General features: G+C 43.7%; 1 protein-coding gene across 5 annotated transcripts in view; it reads right to left on the bottom strand.

The window, feature by feature from the left end:
• dlg3 (discs, large homolog 3) overlaps window positions 1-15195 on the bottom strand; it is a 132386-nt gene that overhangs the window by 42061 nt on the left and 75130 nt on the right. For all 5 annotated transcript variants that reach the window (XM_080745518.1, XM_080745524.1, XM_080745520.1 and 2 more), the window contains 5 exons: window positions 10635-10688; window positions 9938-9988; window positions 4711-4835; window positions 3498-3667; window positions 2251-2387 (listed from right to left, as the gene is read on the bottom strand). In XM_080745518.1, the coding sequence (XP_080601644.1) occupies window positions 2251-2387; window positions 3498-3667; window positions 4711-4835; window positions 9938-9988; window positions 10635-10688 (537 nt within the window). The remainder of the gene's footprint in view (window positions 1-2250; window positions 2388-3497; window positions 3668-4710; window positions 4836-9937; window positions 9989-10634; window positions 10689-15195) is intronic.

The raw sequence follows: 15195 nt of genomic DNA, 5'->3' as shown, positions 1-15195 counted from the left end.
TTTTCGGAGGGGATACGATAATCATTCCCTGCACGTCATGCACGTGGTCATGGAGCTACGCTAGCGCATTTTCAATGGATGAAATGGTTAGTAGAGAGCTACGCTTTTTTTCAAAAACATTCTGCGTACAGTATATAGCGTAATATAGAACACACCACTGGGGGGGTGTACAAAAGTCTGAAACACCCATGTCACCTTTGAGTGCGTACGCCTAGTCCACCCCTGGTTCAGACCACAACGCGCTTCTGGTTGGCTGCCGCTTTGTCTCGTCGCAGAGCAGCAGCGGGAAAGTTGAGCTTTTCTCAACTTCTTTGCTGGCTCTGCCTCCTGCCACAGCAGGCAGCGGGCAGCTCCTCTCCATAGAAAATGCATGGAACCTTTCCCAGAAAGTGGAGGCAGTAGTGCTGCTGGTGTGGGTTCGGCATGAGTCTATTACCCCACAGTGTTTCCTGGGAAATATTTTAATTCAAATGCACCATTCAAGTGCAGCATGAGCATGGGATTATCGGGCCCATTCACTGGGCTGAAAGTGGCGTGGTGGAGATGAAGTAATGTATGGCTGCAGCCATTCATAGCTTTTCAACAATGGCAGCACAGCTTAATTACTTTTTCCCTTCCATTTGATTTATGGAAGCCTTAAACACATCTAATATTTCTTTTAACGGCACTCTTTTTTTCCTGGCAGGTGGTCCTTTTTTATCTTCACGTGCCACAAAGATGCCTGGGGAGTCACTCTGGAGATTGGGGCTGCGCAACAGCAGCGTATCCATCACACAACGACGCAGCAATGAACGCAGACATGCGTTCCACACAATACAAAGAGAGGGGTGCGTGTGTGTGTGTGTTTATTTCTCTTAAATGTTTTCAATAGGGCCAAAGAGCTACAGAAGACAATAAATTGACTCATGAACATTATTTTGGATATCGCAGAGTGATAAAAGGACAGAGAGGGTGATACTGTAAGCTTGCTGCTGTATCTTCCTTAGGGGTTATATGCAAACAGCCCAGCTAAAGCGGCATTGCATGCTGATATGTCAGCAAGCGACCTCGATGCTTCAAGTACTCACTATTTAAAAAGAAATTCTGCCACCAAACACTGTTGCTCTGGTAACATAGTTTATCCGGGCACAAAAGAGCCAAAATCCTCCAGAATAGCGACCTTCCACAGTTCACAGAATATCTACTGTATGTAATGGCTGTGGTTGGCAGCCAGCAGCACCTGCCGTATTTTGAAACAATTCCCTCCCCACACTGTCGGGGCAATCCCAGTGGGACTACATCTTTTCTTGCCAGAACGCGTCCCGGTCGACAGTAATGCTATTCTATTCATTCATTTAAAGTGTTGATGAAACGCAATTTTCTCATCGTCTCATCATATATTAGGATATAAGTACCGGTATGTGACGAGCAAATTATGACACAGCATTTGTCGTTGGACAAGGTCGATAAGCTTGGGCAAACACGAATGACTGGGTGATAAAATATGGGTATACGGTACATGCTAACAGTGCATACACTGTGTGTGTACACGTGTGTGTGTGTGTGTGTGTATATATATATATATATATAAATTATATATACTGGTATATACTGTGTATATATATTGTCTCTGTCGGGTGGAATATGTCCAAAATATGTCCAAAACTGTTACTTTTCATGATTCAAATTCTAAAACAGCTAAAGTAGCAGATAGACTAGGACACAGAGCTTGCTGATCTAATACGTTTGATGCTTTTATGTGACTCTGAAGCATGATCAAGTAAGGCGTTTATATATATATAGGGCTGTCACAATTATTATTTTTGAAATAATCGTGATTATTTTTCATAATCGTCATAATCTTTCCATGTTGAAAAATTTTCATATATTAAAAAAAAAGTCAAAAATAGTGGAAATAGCAGATCTACAAGCTCACAGCGCGTCGCATCGCGACGCGTTGTGAGCTTGTAGATCGGCTATTTCCACTATCAATGTTCTTTTTTAAGTATAAAGTTGTCAAATACCGGTATGTCAGTAATTTCTTTGTATACGTAGGTTATGTATCATATCTACCATGTGCAACTTCAAAGCCTAAAAGCCAAACAGAAATGTAATTGTCAACAATAAAAACACAATTAAATCGGTAATCGCAATTATTTGAGTGACAATTAATCGTCATGTAAAATGTCATATCGTGACAGCCCTATATATATATATATATATACATATATGTGATGAATATTTGTCTGAGGCAGAGAGACAAGCTCGTACAGCTAGCAGGCGGTCTCCGGTCTGCAGTCGTCCGTCTTTCTGGGCGGCTCCTCCCTCAATGATCTTGGTGATGTAGATGCTGTTGTCTCCAGGGATGTGCTGGTTGCCAATCCCTCCGGCGATGCTGAAGCCAAGCCCTGGCAGAGAGATGCACGCAAGCAGGGTTAAACACACTGTTGATTTTAACAGCACATTTTGATTTAGTTTTTAAATCATAGTCCTTTGAATAAAATTCCATTTAGTTTTAGTCACAGTTTAGTGTTCTGAAATGTTTGAGTGTTGAGTGTCTAGTTTTAGCTGACTAAATATCATACTATTTCACAGTTAATTGAGTTGACTAAAATGTGTCTTAGCAGGCCGTGATGCATAATTTATACTTAGCTGCATGCCAAAAAATAGCAGATCTACAAGCTCACAACGCGTTGCACTGCTATTTTCAGAGCTTGACACCCAAGCGCAACCAAGCATAAAACGCCTTATTGTGACCGAAGGTCGCAGTATACCATGAGAAATGTTGTAGCTTGTCCTTCCCTAACGGAAGTGATGTCATCAAACCCTGGATATCCATACTGTCACTGTGACATCACTTCCTGTTCCACTTGGGTATTTCCTAGAATCCCTTTTATGCCCATTTATGAGTCACTCTGTGCCACATCACTGTGACTCACTGTCACTCTGTGGAAGTTGTTGTTTTATTGTGCTACCCTTTTCATTTTAGCAGTGTGGTCCGAGCAACACTTTAGCGGCAACGTAGCCGGCCACACTTGGTCGCTTCGTAATTGCGTCGTAATTGTGTCGTATTCAAATGTATTCAAAGACATCAATGTATGATGAGCAGCTACACAGACAGGTCATCATCTGTCTCTTAGCACATGCAATCGCGACACACACTGTGAGCTTTTAAATCTACTTTTCTTTGGTATACAGTATAGAGAGTAACTAATAAACAGTTTAATGCAGTGGTTCTCAAACCTTTTCATGTCAAGGACCCCCCACATTGATATGTATTTGGCCGCGGACCAGCATCTCAAAATGTTTTGTGCCATGAACCCCCAGAAGAGAAGATTTATGTAAAATAATAATAATAATCCTGGGGACCCCCACGACTCCTGGGGATCCCCGGACTGGGGGTCCCCAGACCCCAATTTGAGAACCAATTGGTTTAATTGTGGAGAGTTAAACGTCAGAGAGTAAATCATTCCCGAGCAGTCGGAGCAGACGAATTGCATGGAGGGAGGAGTCTGTACCTTTGGGTCCTTTGAGCAGGTTGACCTCCAGGATGGTCTCGGGCGGAGCCTGTCTTCTCCTGACCAGCAGCCTCACCACGGGCCCCGCCTCCTTCAGGGCCTCCACCGCCCGGCTGTGGACCACCTCCGACACGTCCACCTCGTTCACGCGCAGCACGCAGTCGTTCACCCTGAGGAGTTGGAGAGAGAGAGAGAGGGGGGGGGGTGAGCTTTTAACGCACAGCGCAGTGCGGAGCACCAATCGTGCGCCGCCTTGTCCCTCAGCGCAATGTCAACTGCTAATTGCTTGTGCGCGGGCAGGCATAGTCGCACTAATGTGAGAAAACCACACAAACACACACACACGCGTGCCCAAGCAAATCCAAGGCCAACATATACAGAAAGCTCGAAAGCACATTGAAAAGCACTCAAGATCATAATTTTTGCATGTGTCAGGCTTTGGTTTTCCAGTGACTCTGTAACTTTGAGGAAACACACATGTGTGCAGGCATGCGAGCACGCACACACACACACACAAACACACAAAGGAAGATGTTAGGCTGGAGCAAGTACGTAGAGAGAGGAGGACTGAGAGAAAGAGGGACAGAGGGGACAGGACGTGAGGAAGGGGACAGACAGGTGAGACAAAGTGAAGGTATAGATGGAACAGCCTTTGACACTGTTAAACACTGCGTAGTTGATAAAACTTTGAAATGCAGTTTTTAGCCCTTTTTGAATATATTTTTTTCCGGGAATGCCTTTATTTTGATTAACAGGAAACAGGGGAGAGTGACATGCAGCAATGGTCTGCCAGGACCTTAACCTCTTGGCCATCGGTGCCGCCAACGGATTATTTAAAAAAGAAATCGACCTGGTTTGGTAGTTACTCTGTAGCAGTAGCACTTCATTGTTTTCTTTGCATTCTACTTACATGAGCATTTACCCTGTTCTTTTTTTGGGAGAAGGGGAGGGTTAAGATTTATTTTGGGGGCTTTTTATGCTTTTATTGATAGTACAGGATCGGGGATCGTCAGGATCGGGACTCGAACCCACAACGTGCCGTCAGGCTACATTGTAGCCTAGGTGCCCCCCCGGACTGCTAGACTAGAGGTCCGGGCCTGTTATTTGTTGACAAGGGCTCATCGTACCATTACTTCCATCACGTCACCGTGTGTGAGTCACTCTGGGAGAGAGCGTCTGCTAAATGCCAACATGTAGATGGTGCTGTCCTTACCCCAGCCTCCCGTCCATAGCAGCTGCCCCTCCGGGTATGATCTTGGTGATGAAGATCCCGGGGTCATCGGGGATGTGTGGATTGTCCATTCCCCCGGCGATGCTGAAGCCCAGGCCAGAGTTCCCCTGCACACACACACACAGCACACACACACACACACACACACACAGCACACACACACACACACACAGCACACACACACACACACACAGCAGGTTATATCTTATTTAGTGGAGTGCACTGCACACACACACACACACACGCCTTTCTCTTGCTTTATTGTGTGCACAGGTAGAAAATGCACACGCACGCAAACACACACGCATGCACGCACCCACCAATAAGTGAGTGATGGAGTCAGCACAGACTCAAGGTCAGTGGGATATGGCTCTTAAGTGTATTGGTAACTCGGGGGACCATGTGACCTGCTGCTGTCGGCCTGGGTGCACCACGTCTCTATGCATTTTGATGTCCACCTTTGTGAAGCACGTGCATGTACTCAAGTGACATGTGACAAATGATAGTATATATATAGGCTACATACCTATATACACATTTATACAATGTATATATGAATTAGATTTAATTTTTTACATATACTGTATAAGGTTTCCACACGACAGAGGTAATATACCGTACAGGTATACTGTACATATACTGTATATATATAACCACACACACACACACACACACACACACACACACACTGTGAGTGTATATATTCCATTAGACGAGGGCACTTCATTCAGAACGTCGTGCACACTGCATCAACCCACTGAAAGGCAGATGCGTTGGAAATTGGATTTATGGTGATCATAAGCAAAGATGAGCGCAGGAGCCATTTCTGTTGGGTGGTACAGTACAGTACAGTACAGTACAGTACAGTACAGTACAGTACAGTACAGTACAGTACAGTAGTGGTTCTCAACCTTTTCAGGCCGCGACCCCCAAAATAATCACATTTTAACTGGGGACCCCCCACCCTGACGAGCACCAAGAGTTGAGGCATTACATTTTGCATAACACGGTTCTATTGTGAAAATAGCAGATCTACATGCTCACAACGTCTTGCAACGCGAGGCATTGTGAGCATGTAGATCTGCTATTTTCACGATTTCTACCTCTAATAATTATTTGACAATTTGGTCAGTGTTTAATTTGAGGTATTACAAAGTCCTTAAATTGTCACTTTAGAAATGTGCAGATACCTAGTCTATACACTTAAACTTTATGTCGGTTTGTTTACTGTTGAGTGAGAAAACAATGTTGCACATTTTAAGTTAATCATCTGTCCCGACCCACAGGTTGAGAACCACTGCAGTACAGTACAGTACAGTACAGTACAGTACAGTACAGTACAGTACAGTACAGTACAGTACAGTACAGGGCTCCTCACTGCTCGCTGCACATATATACTATAGACGTCTTGGCCTGTCTATCTTTTTGTTCTCACTTCCCTCCAATGACCAGTGGTGTAAAGTAGCACATTTACCAATTTTCTGTACTTTTACTCCTACTCCACTACATATCCGAGGCAAATATTATACATTTTCTCCACTACAATTATTAGAAAAAAACTATTAGTTACTAATGTAGATACTACTGTAGATTTTGATTATTATTACAAAACATACATTGACCACTTCACATTTCGTCCATTTGAAAACAGCCGATCTAGAAGCTAGAGCTTGTAGATCTGCTATTTTCAAAAGATTTATCTTTAAAGACTTGTGAAATGGGACATTCTGCTTCTGCATAATGATCACTTTCTACTTTTGTTACTTTTGATACCAATACTTTTGTACTTTTACTCAAGTAAATTTTGAAACCCGGACTTTTACTTGTAAGGGTGCCCTCAGACCAAAATACCTATGAGAGTGGAATCCGCGTTCCGCCAATGCATTTCAATGATAAGGGAGCGTTTTATGCATTGGCGGAACGCGGATTCCACTCTCAAAGTTATTTTGGTGTGAGGGCACCCTAACAGGGTATTCCTGCAGTGCAGTATTGATACTTTTACTTAAGTACAAAATGTGTGACAGAGGAACCCATGTGAATCCAGCAGGGCCTGGGCTGGGAGGACAAGTGCTGCCCCTGACAGCCGCGGCCGCAGAGAGACAGGCACCAAACAAGACAGCTGAGAAAAGACTTCACTTTATCATGTTCTATAATTAATGAGTAAATGGTTGCTACAAATTAGGACAGGGGGAGGTTGAGGCCTGCCAGGGTATCACTCTGGAGCCCCCCAAAACAGAGCACACAGGGGGCCGACCGCCAGAGATCACTGAATGTTCCCCGGCACACCACAGACCTTTTAAACGTGTGATCTTTACTTAGCGTGTGTACAGTAGGGCCTCTTGCATAAACAAATGCCTTTCAGAGTGAGAGGGGGGGAGAGAGAGATGCTTGGCAAGTTGGCATCTGTCATGGACGTCTACATTTATATTGTTGTGGTCGGGGGAGAAACCTCCCATTTTCATATTTTAATTTTAACCTTTGTTTTTAGTTTTTCTTTTTTTTATCAATGCCCCTACTTCAGTGGTTTTCAACCCGTTTCATATCAAGGCCCATCATTTATTCTGCATTTGAGCCACAGACCACCGTTTGATGAGATTTAGCCTCTCAGACCCAAAAACCTCAAATATTTTGTTAGAGTTGGATAACATTTTGAATTCCATTCTGTATTAATGTTTGTACCATAGGAGAGATGAACGTTGATTAAAATAACAATTTGTGTAGACGTGTTGTAAATTAAGCAATGCAGATGTTTAACAATAATTTTGACAGCGTAAAATGAAACCAAATGGACCCGTACGGGGTCCGTTTGGTTTCATTTTACGCTCTCAAGAGTTAAAGATCCATAAGGCTCCATTTGGTTACCAACTCTCCATCATTTAGCTGGGGACCACCTGGAACCCCCTCAAGAACCACTGGTGGTCCCCGAACAACTAGTTGAAAACCACTGCCCTACTTGATCATACTACAGCGTCACGCAAAAGCATCAAAAGTAGCAGGTCCGCAAGTGAAGCGACACGCTTGAAGCTTGTGGATTTGCTACTTGTGAATTTGAACCTTGAAAGGTAACCGTTTTGGACATATGAGGATTCCACCCGACAGAGATTATTTGAGTGGAAATGATGAAAGCGGGAATGTGCTGTGTGTGTATAGTGCCGTTCTATATGGGTTCAGGCCAGGGGTGTCGCACCAAATTCTGGGCCCTGGTTACAAGGATCCACTCGCATTTTGTGCTTTAACTATTGAAAAATAGCAGATATACAAGCTCACAGCGTGGCACTGAGTGCCGAGTGCTGCTATTTTTGAAAACTCGTGAAAAGTCTTTGAATATTTCAAATCCTTCTAGGTTTTTTGAAAAACCTATGTTTCTATGTCAATGGTGCTCAAACGTTTTCATGTCAAGGTCCACCAAAATGATATGTATTTGGCCACGGACCCCCATCTCAAAATATTTAGTTCCAGGGACCCCCCAGAAGCAAAATTTGAGTTAGAACAAAATGTTCACAACTTTTCAAAAATAGCAGATCTACAAGCTCGCAGCGCGGCACTCGGTGCCGCGCTGTGAGCTTGTATATCTGCTATTTTTCAATAGCTAAAGTATAAAATAATTAAGGACCCTCCACCTTGGGCCCTAGTAACTCATTCCCACTCCCCCCCCCCCATTGTGACACCCCTGAGCCCTGCCACTGACAAGCTTAACACAACGCAACCTCCTGAACAATTGAACAGGAAAGGGCACTTTACATTTATGGAGCCCGCTGATGACATGTGTGGCAGGCAGGCGGCATTATGTAAAAAGCTACGCTTCATTAGCATGATTCCATGCTCCGGTGCTCATCGTATAGTTAGCTCACATGAGGTGCAATACAAGGCTGTTTTCTCCTGACATGATGTCATAGCCTCTGTCTTAACACACAATGGCGTACACAATAACACTCACATTACACCACAGACATTAAGCAAAGCAATTGCCGTGGTTTCAATAAGAGGGGCTCACTCTGTCATTTTTTTTTCTTCATGTCAAGGACCCCCAAATTTTTTCCCCTTCATGTCAAGGACCCCCAAATTGAATGTATTTGGCCGCAGACACTCATCAGAAAATATTTTGTGCGAGAAACCCCCATATAACAGGGGTCTTCAACGTTTACAGGCCAAGGACCCCTTAGTTGAGAGAGAGATGAAGCAGGGACCCCCACAATCTGTTCATAGATATAGTTTCATTGTTTGACAGCACGATCAACAGTGTATTTTGGATTCATGTTAGTGTGTTTTCAGATATTTAACCACTTGAACGGTCAACAATTAATAAAGTTGACCTTTCACTGTCTTTCACAATCTGCTCTTTTCCCACTCCAAAGCTCTTTGCCGGTCTGCCGGTCTACCGATCTACAACGCCTCGCGCTGCGAGGCGTTGTGAGCTTGTAGATCGGCTATTTTTGTCTAAAGTTCTCAGAATATGGACGCTAGGGTTCAAGTGGTTATATAAGAAAGGAGGGAAAAAAACTAGTTCCTATCACAAAAGATTTGGAGGACTCCCTGTAGTAACTCTGAAGACCCCCTAGGGGTCCCGGACCCCCTGTTGAAGACCCCTGCTATATAAGATTTGTGTTGTTAAAATGTTTGAAGAATATCAATATAAAGTGATTGCACTGATTTCAAATGTTGCTGGGGACCCACTGGAGCCTACCCAAGGACCCCTTGGGGTCCCCGGACCCCCTTTTGGGAACCACTGACTTATGCAATACTCGCATAACATTACAGACAAAGCAATTGCCATGGTTTCAACTAGAGGGGCTCACTCTGTCTAAGAAAACAGAGCTGCTTACTGCCACCTAGTGGACACATCCGTTGGTCAGAAAAGCATTCAAATGGAGAGCACAGGTGACAACAACACACAGGAGAGAAGCAACATTAAAGGAGCTATAGTCAACTTTTTCTTGAAAAACGGACGCTAAAATAAAAATGTTTTGAAAATATTTTATAAAAAATAATTAACCTTCATATATGTGTTTCTGTTAAAAAATTACCACAAAAAGCATAAAATAATGATAAAATAATCATTTTGGCCATTGTCAGGCTGACTTTGTTTACATCCCTCTTCTATTTGATAAGGGATGTAAACAAAGTCAGGCTGACAAGCGTCCGTTTTTCAAGAAAAAGTTAACTATAACTCCTTTAAGAGAAATGGCTACAAAGAAATGGTGGAACTCACCCTCTCCAAAATGATCTCTTCATATTTATACATCCCATCACTGCCGTTTACCTGTCAAAACAAAAAGGTTTGTTATTTCACAGTGTTCAAGACATCAAAGAAAATATAGAACACAATCTTCTGGCCGCCATGACATTAATAACATCATACATAATAGTATAAAATAATAATAATATCATAATAAACTGAACAAAGTGAAATAGCGTCATGGCCAAAGACATGGCATTCCACAAGATTATTTGAAGAACTAAAAATACCATTGTGATTATTTGTTTTCCTCTGCCAGCCTCCAAATCAAAAAGCACAGCGTCAGCCCTATGCCAGCTGTGTCTATCTATACACTCTGACACTAAATGCATAACTGCAGCATATTCATTGGCCACAAACAGTCAGGGTCAACAGGATAATGGCTAGTGGTTAGTCCACATGGCAAGCGGCATGCTGCAACCGTGAAGCTATTTCATCCAGCACAAAGACAGAGAGAGATAGAGAGTGAGATGTTGAGGAGAAAAAAAGACACAGAGAGAGAGGGCGAGGGAGACCGAGTGAGAGCGAGAGAGACAGGGAGGGAGAGAGAGAGAGAGAGGGAGAGAGAGAGAGAGAGAGAGAGAGACAGAGTGAGAGCGAGAGAAACAGGGAGGGAGAGAGAGAGAAACAGGGAGGGAGAGAGAGAGAGAGAACCAGAGCAGATACTTACATAAGGGCCTGCATCTAGTGAGTCTGCGTTCACAATAATGGGGGGAGGGTTGGCCTGCGAAGATGAAGAGATACACATTACCTCAGAGTGTAGTGCGTGTGCGTGTGTGTGTGTGTGTGTGTGTGTGTGTGTGTGTGTGTGTGCGTGCGTGTGTGTGTGTGTGTGTGTGTGTGTGTGCGTTTGTGCATGTGTGAGGCTGGCAGCTCGCAGACATACGCAGTGCACACATTATCAGTCAGGAGCCAGTGAATGGATGCCATGGGAACCAGCCAGTGTGTGTGTGTGTGTGTGTGTGTGTGTGTGTGTGTGTGTGTGTGTGTGTGTGTGTGTGTGTGTGTGTGTGTGTGTGTCTCTGTGGGCCAAGGAATCATGGCTGGATGTGATGACTGAGAATGAGGACTCGGGCGTTGAGACTGTAGGCTTATTACGGCCGCAGCCGGACGGACGTCCCAGTGACTAAACACCGTCCTTGTCCTCCGAACGAAGCTAGGACAAGCTATTGGGTTGTCATCATAACACAATTAGAGTCGACAGTTAATTGTCAAACTGATAACTAACCGATCAACGATTTAATTGTTTAGGCTTTGTGATCACACATTGCACAGGGCAGATACATGCCAAATAACACATAAAACTGACATTACTGACATTTTATACTTTCACAAATTTAGAAGAAAAATAGATAAATAGCCGTTGTAATAGCATGTAGATCTGCCGTTTTTGGAAATGTTTGAAAATGTATGAACATTTTTCAACATGGAAAAGCGATTAGGCGATAATGTGATAATTGTGACAAATGTGATCAATGTGATAAGTGTGACGGGCATATTAGAAGCCGAACAAAAAATACGCTTTACTCTGTATGCACCTGCACACACAAGATGTAACAATAAAACACAACCTTGAACCCTGAACCTTGCACACGGCAACATTTCGTTCCGTGTCATTATCCCCACCCTGCAGTCATTTATTGCACACGCACACGCCCTACAAATGACAACACGCAGGTCCGTCAATGACATGTGTGGCTGTAGTGCTGCTGAGAGTGCAAAGCAACAGCTTTGGACAGTTTTGGTTTCCACTCCAATTTCAATTCACATTATGAACAATTAAAGGGGCACTTCACCTCTGGGACAACCAGATCTTATTTTATTGTCGTTTGGGACACGATCAACACAATCCTGAGTTATTCTTTGTGTTCAATCTGTGTTTTTATATATTTTAGTATTTCCGCATGACTAGTGATGCATTTTCCATCATTGGTGATGCGTTTTGCATCATATGATGCAAAACGCAATAAAATAAGACCAGGTTGTCCCAGGGGTGAAGTGGCCCTTTAAGTTTTATAGCACCACCTTGTGTCGTGGGAAACCCCTTTCCCCATAGGCCTTTTTTCTACTTCAGACCTGTGAGAAAGCTGAATTATAAACATGAGGAAGGCAAATTGCGTCAAACTGTACCTTTTCCTATGCAAAAGTTCTAATAAATACCCCAAAAAGTCAGAGACAGTAGGACGAATAACATGGTAGCTAAAATAAAACAGCTAAAACAATCTAGCTGGCTAGTATAGCCTCAATCAGGCTCACTGGCCTGAAGGAGACGTTGAAGGGAGGTTAGAAAAGGGGCCAGGGCAGCGGTGTGTGCATGTCTGTCTTGTTACTTATGGTGTGGAAGCTACAGTGTGTGCGTCCGTATTGATCACAAGGAGCTGTGTGGGGAGGGGATGCTGACCACGCTGCTAAGGGACCTGTGCTCCGGCCCCAGGTCTGCCATGTACCATGCATTACTGCATCAAAAGTAATCAACAAACTAGGCCTATACTAGGGCATTCACCAAATATTCGAATATTCGAATATCAAAGTCACTATTCAACGTTGTTCACCGAAGTCGAATATTTGCTTATTTATATTTTTTCATTTTCTCTTTAAAAATATATATAGTTTATAAAGCTTGGCTAGATAGGAAGTCATAAGAAACCCACACCCTAGGTGGGGTTGGCGATAGGGCCTCTCTGTGGTGAGTTTGCATGTTCTCTCCGTGTCTCCTTGGGCATAGGCCCTCACACAAAAACATGCAGTAGTCCTGGTTTCTATACTACCTCCCCCTAGCCAGCCGGGTGCTCCCCAATGTCCCCTGGCGCGGCAGGGGGAGAGCGGAAACCAGGACTATAGGTTAGGTAGTCACCGGGTGAGAAAAATGGGTTGCAAAAAATGTGGGATAAAAAAACATAAAAAAAAAATAAAAAAAGGAAGTCATAAGAATGAGTTGTCAATGGCCCTGGTGGATGAATTTGTTAATGCTCTATACCAGGGGTTCTCAAACCTTTTTAGGCTGTGACCCCCAAAATAAACATGTTTGAACTGGGGATCCCCACCCTGACAAGCACTTGGAATTGTAGGTATTACATTTAATGTGACTCGGTTTCGCAAATAAATATTGTGAAAATAGCAGATCTACATGCTCACAACGCGAGGCGTTGTGAGCATGTAGATCGGCTATTTTCACAATGTTCGCCTCTTGCTTACTTAATATCTGACAGTTTGGCCAGTTCTGTCGAATATTCGACTACTTTGAGGTTGAATAATTCGAATACTAAAAATCACTATTCGTGAATGCCCTAGCCTATACTATAAAAACACTACGACAAATTGGGGCGCCCGCTGGCCTAGCGGTCCAGGTGCATAACATATAGGCTCTAACGACTGACAGTGTGTCGCGGGTTTGAGTCCCGTTGCCAACCACCTTTGCTTAGTTTCTGTCTTCCTCTTCACCTGAACTCTCAATAAAGGCAGAAAAGCCAAAAAAAAGAAGATAATAATCTTTAAACATTGGCCAAATTGTCAAATAATATAAGAAAGAGGCTTTTTTTTTATAGACTATCTACAAGCTTGTAGATCGGCAATTTTCACAATATATCTGTTGAACAGATTCAATCAGAATCAATGCCTCAACTCAATTCCAAGTGCTTATCAGGGTGGGTTAGATTAAAAGTCACACGCTTCCATTCCAATCCCCCCCTCCTTGCCTCCGTCAAGCTGCCCCTCTGTATTCACATATACCGTATGCCTGTGCCTGTTGGGGGCTCTCACAGAGAGAAGCCTTAAATATTGATTCCCATCGATTCCAAAACCCACCCACTACAACCCCCTCAAGCATCGGCACGCACACACCCGCCGACGGCACGCATGTATTGTCCGTGTTATGCCATAGCGTCCGCGAGCTGCGACGTTGCACTGCTGCCTTAAAGATGCAGTGCCATGATTTCTCCCTTCCCAAAACATGATTATCAAAGAATTATGATTATATTAGAAGATCTTTTCCAAAAAAACGGTACAGAAAGAGTTAAAATTAGTTTTTTATGTGGCCACACCGACCAGTTCATTAAGTATGCCTGGTTGTCATGGTGGGTGGTGACTCAGCTGAAGTTAGCCACACCCACAGTGTTGAGTGAATGGTAAAAGGGGAGGGGATGATTATATTATGTCATTTTATCTGTGTTTTTGGATCGGCACTTTTGACCCACAAGGTGTCAGCCTCCAGGAGGAAACCCCAAATACAAAGGGAATACATAATTGCTCATAACAACCACACCAGGGGGTTTACTGAAGTACTGTCAATGAAAACCAGAAAAAGTACAAAACGATGGCACCGCCTCTTTAAACACACATATCCGTGCAAATGTGTGTCTTTGCGGGGATGGCTGACTGCCTTTGAGGCGCAGACTCTGAATCACTGCAGATGAAAAAAGAATCCCCCATACTGTTCCCTGTCGTCCACCCTTCAACTAGTCAGGAGAAAAAAAAAAGGTTGATTACAAAGAATTTGGCCTTGGCCTTTAAGTACTGCGAATGACTCAGTTTTCCACCCATTCTGTGATGGTACACCACAACAGAACATTGCAGAACACAGAGCTCGGTAAAGTGTCTAAATGATGAATACACACACGCGGCTCGTTTGGGCACTGCTCCATCACGACCAAAGGAAGGCGAGCTGAGCACTTTTGTTGCTCGGCTCTCACGAGACAAAAAGCGTGTTGGTCTCCAATCGTTTTCAAACGCAACACTTGAAAAGATCTCGTTCCTTTCATCGGCATCACTCGTCAGGCGATCAAACTGTGCATCTCCCTGGCATCGCATTATCTTCCCAATGCTTTGTGAGTGTCGTCCAACGCGGCGTGGCAACTGAGGCCGCAATCAGGGACGTCACAAGAGGGGGGGGAGTGGGACTGAGTTACTAGGGCCCAAGGTGGAGGGGCCTATTTTATGCTTTAACTATTGAAAAATAGCAGATATACAAGTTCACAGCGCGGGCGAGCTCGTAGATCTGCTATTTTTGAAAAGCCCTGAAAATGTGTGCAAATCTTTGAAAATATTTATTTTTTAAGCGGACATTTGTAACTCAAACTTTGCTTCTGGGGGCGTCCCTCGAACTAAATGTTTTGAGATGGGGGTCTGTGGCCAAATACATATCATTTTGGGGGTCCATCACATGTAAAAGTCTGAGCACCACTGACATAGAAACATACCGTAGGTTTTTCAAAAAAAACCTTAGAAGGATTTGA

Source organism: Nannobrachium achirus (genome assembly GCF_963921795.1).
Source record: "Nannobrachium achirus genome assembly, chromosome: 17".
Taxonomy (NCBI): Eukaryota; Metazoa; Chordata; class Actinopteri; order Myctophiformes; family Myctophidae; genus Nannobrachium; species Nannobrachium achirus.
The sequence above is the reverse complement of the archived record's forward strand: the minus strand, read 5'-3'. Positions and strand labels throughout refer to the sequence as shown.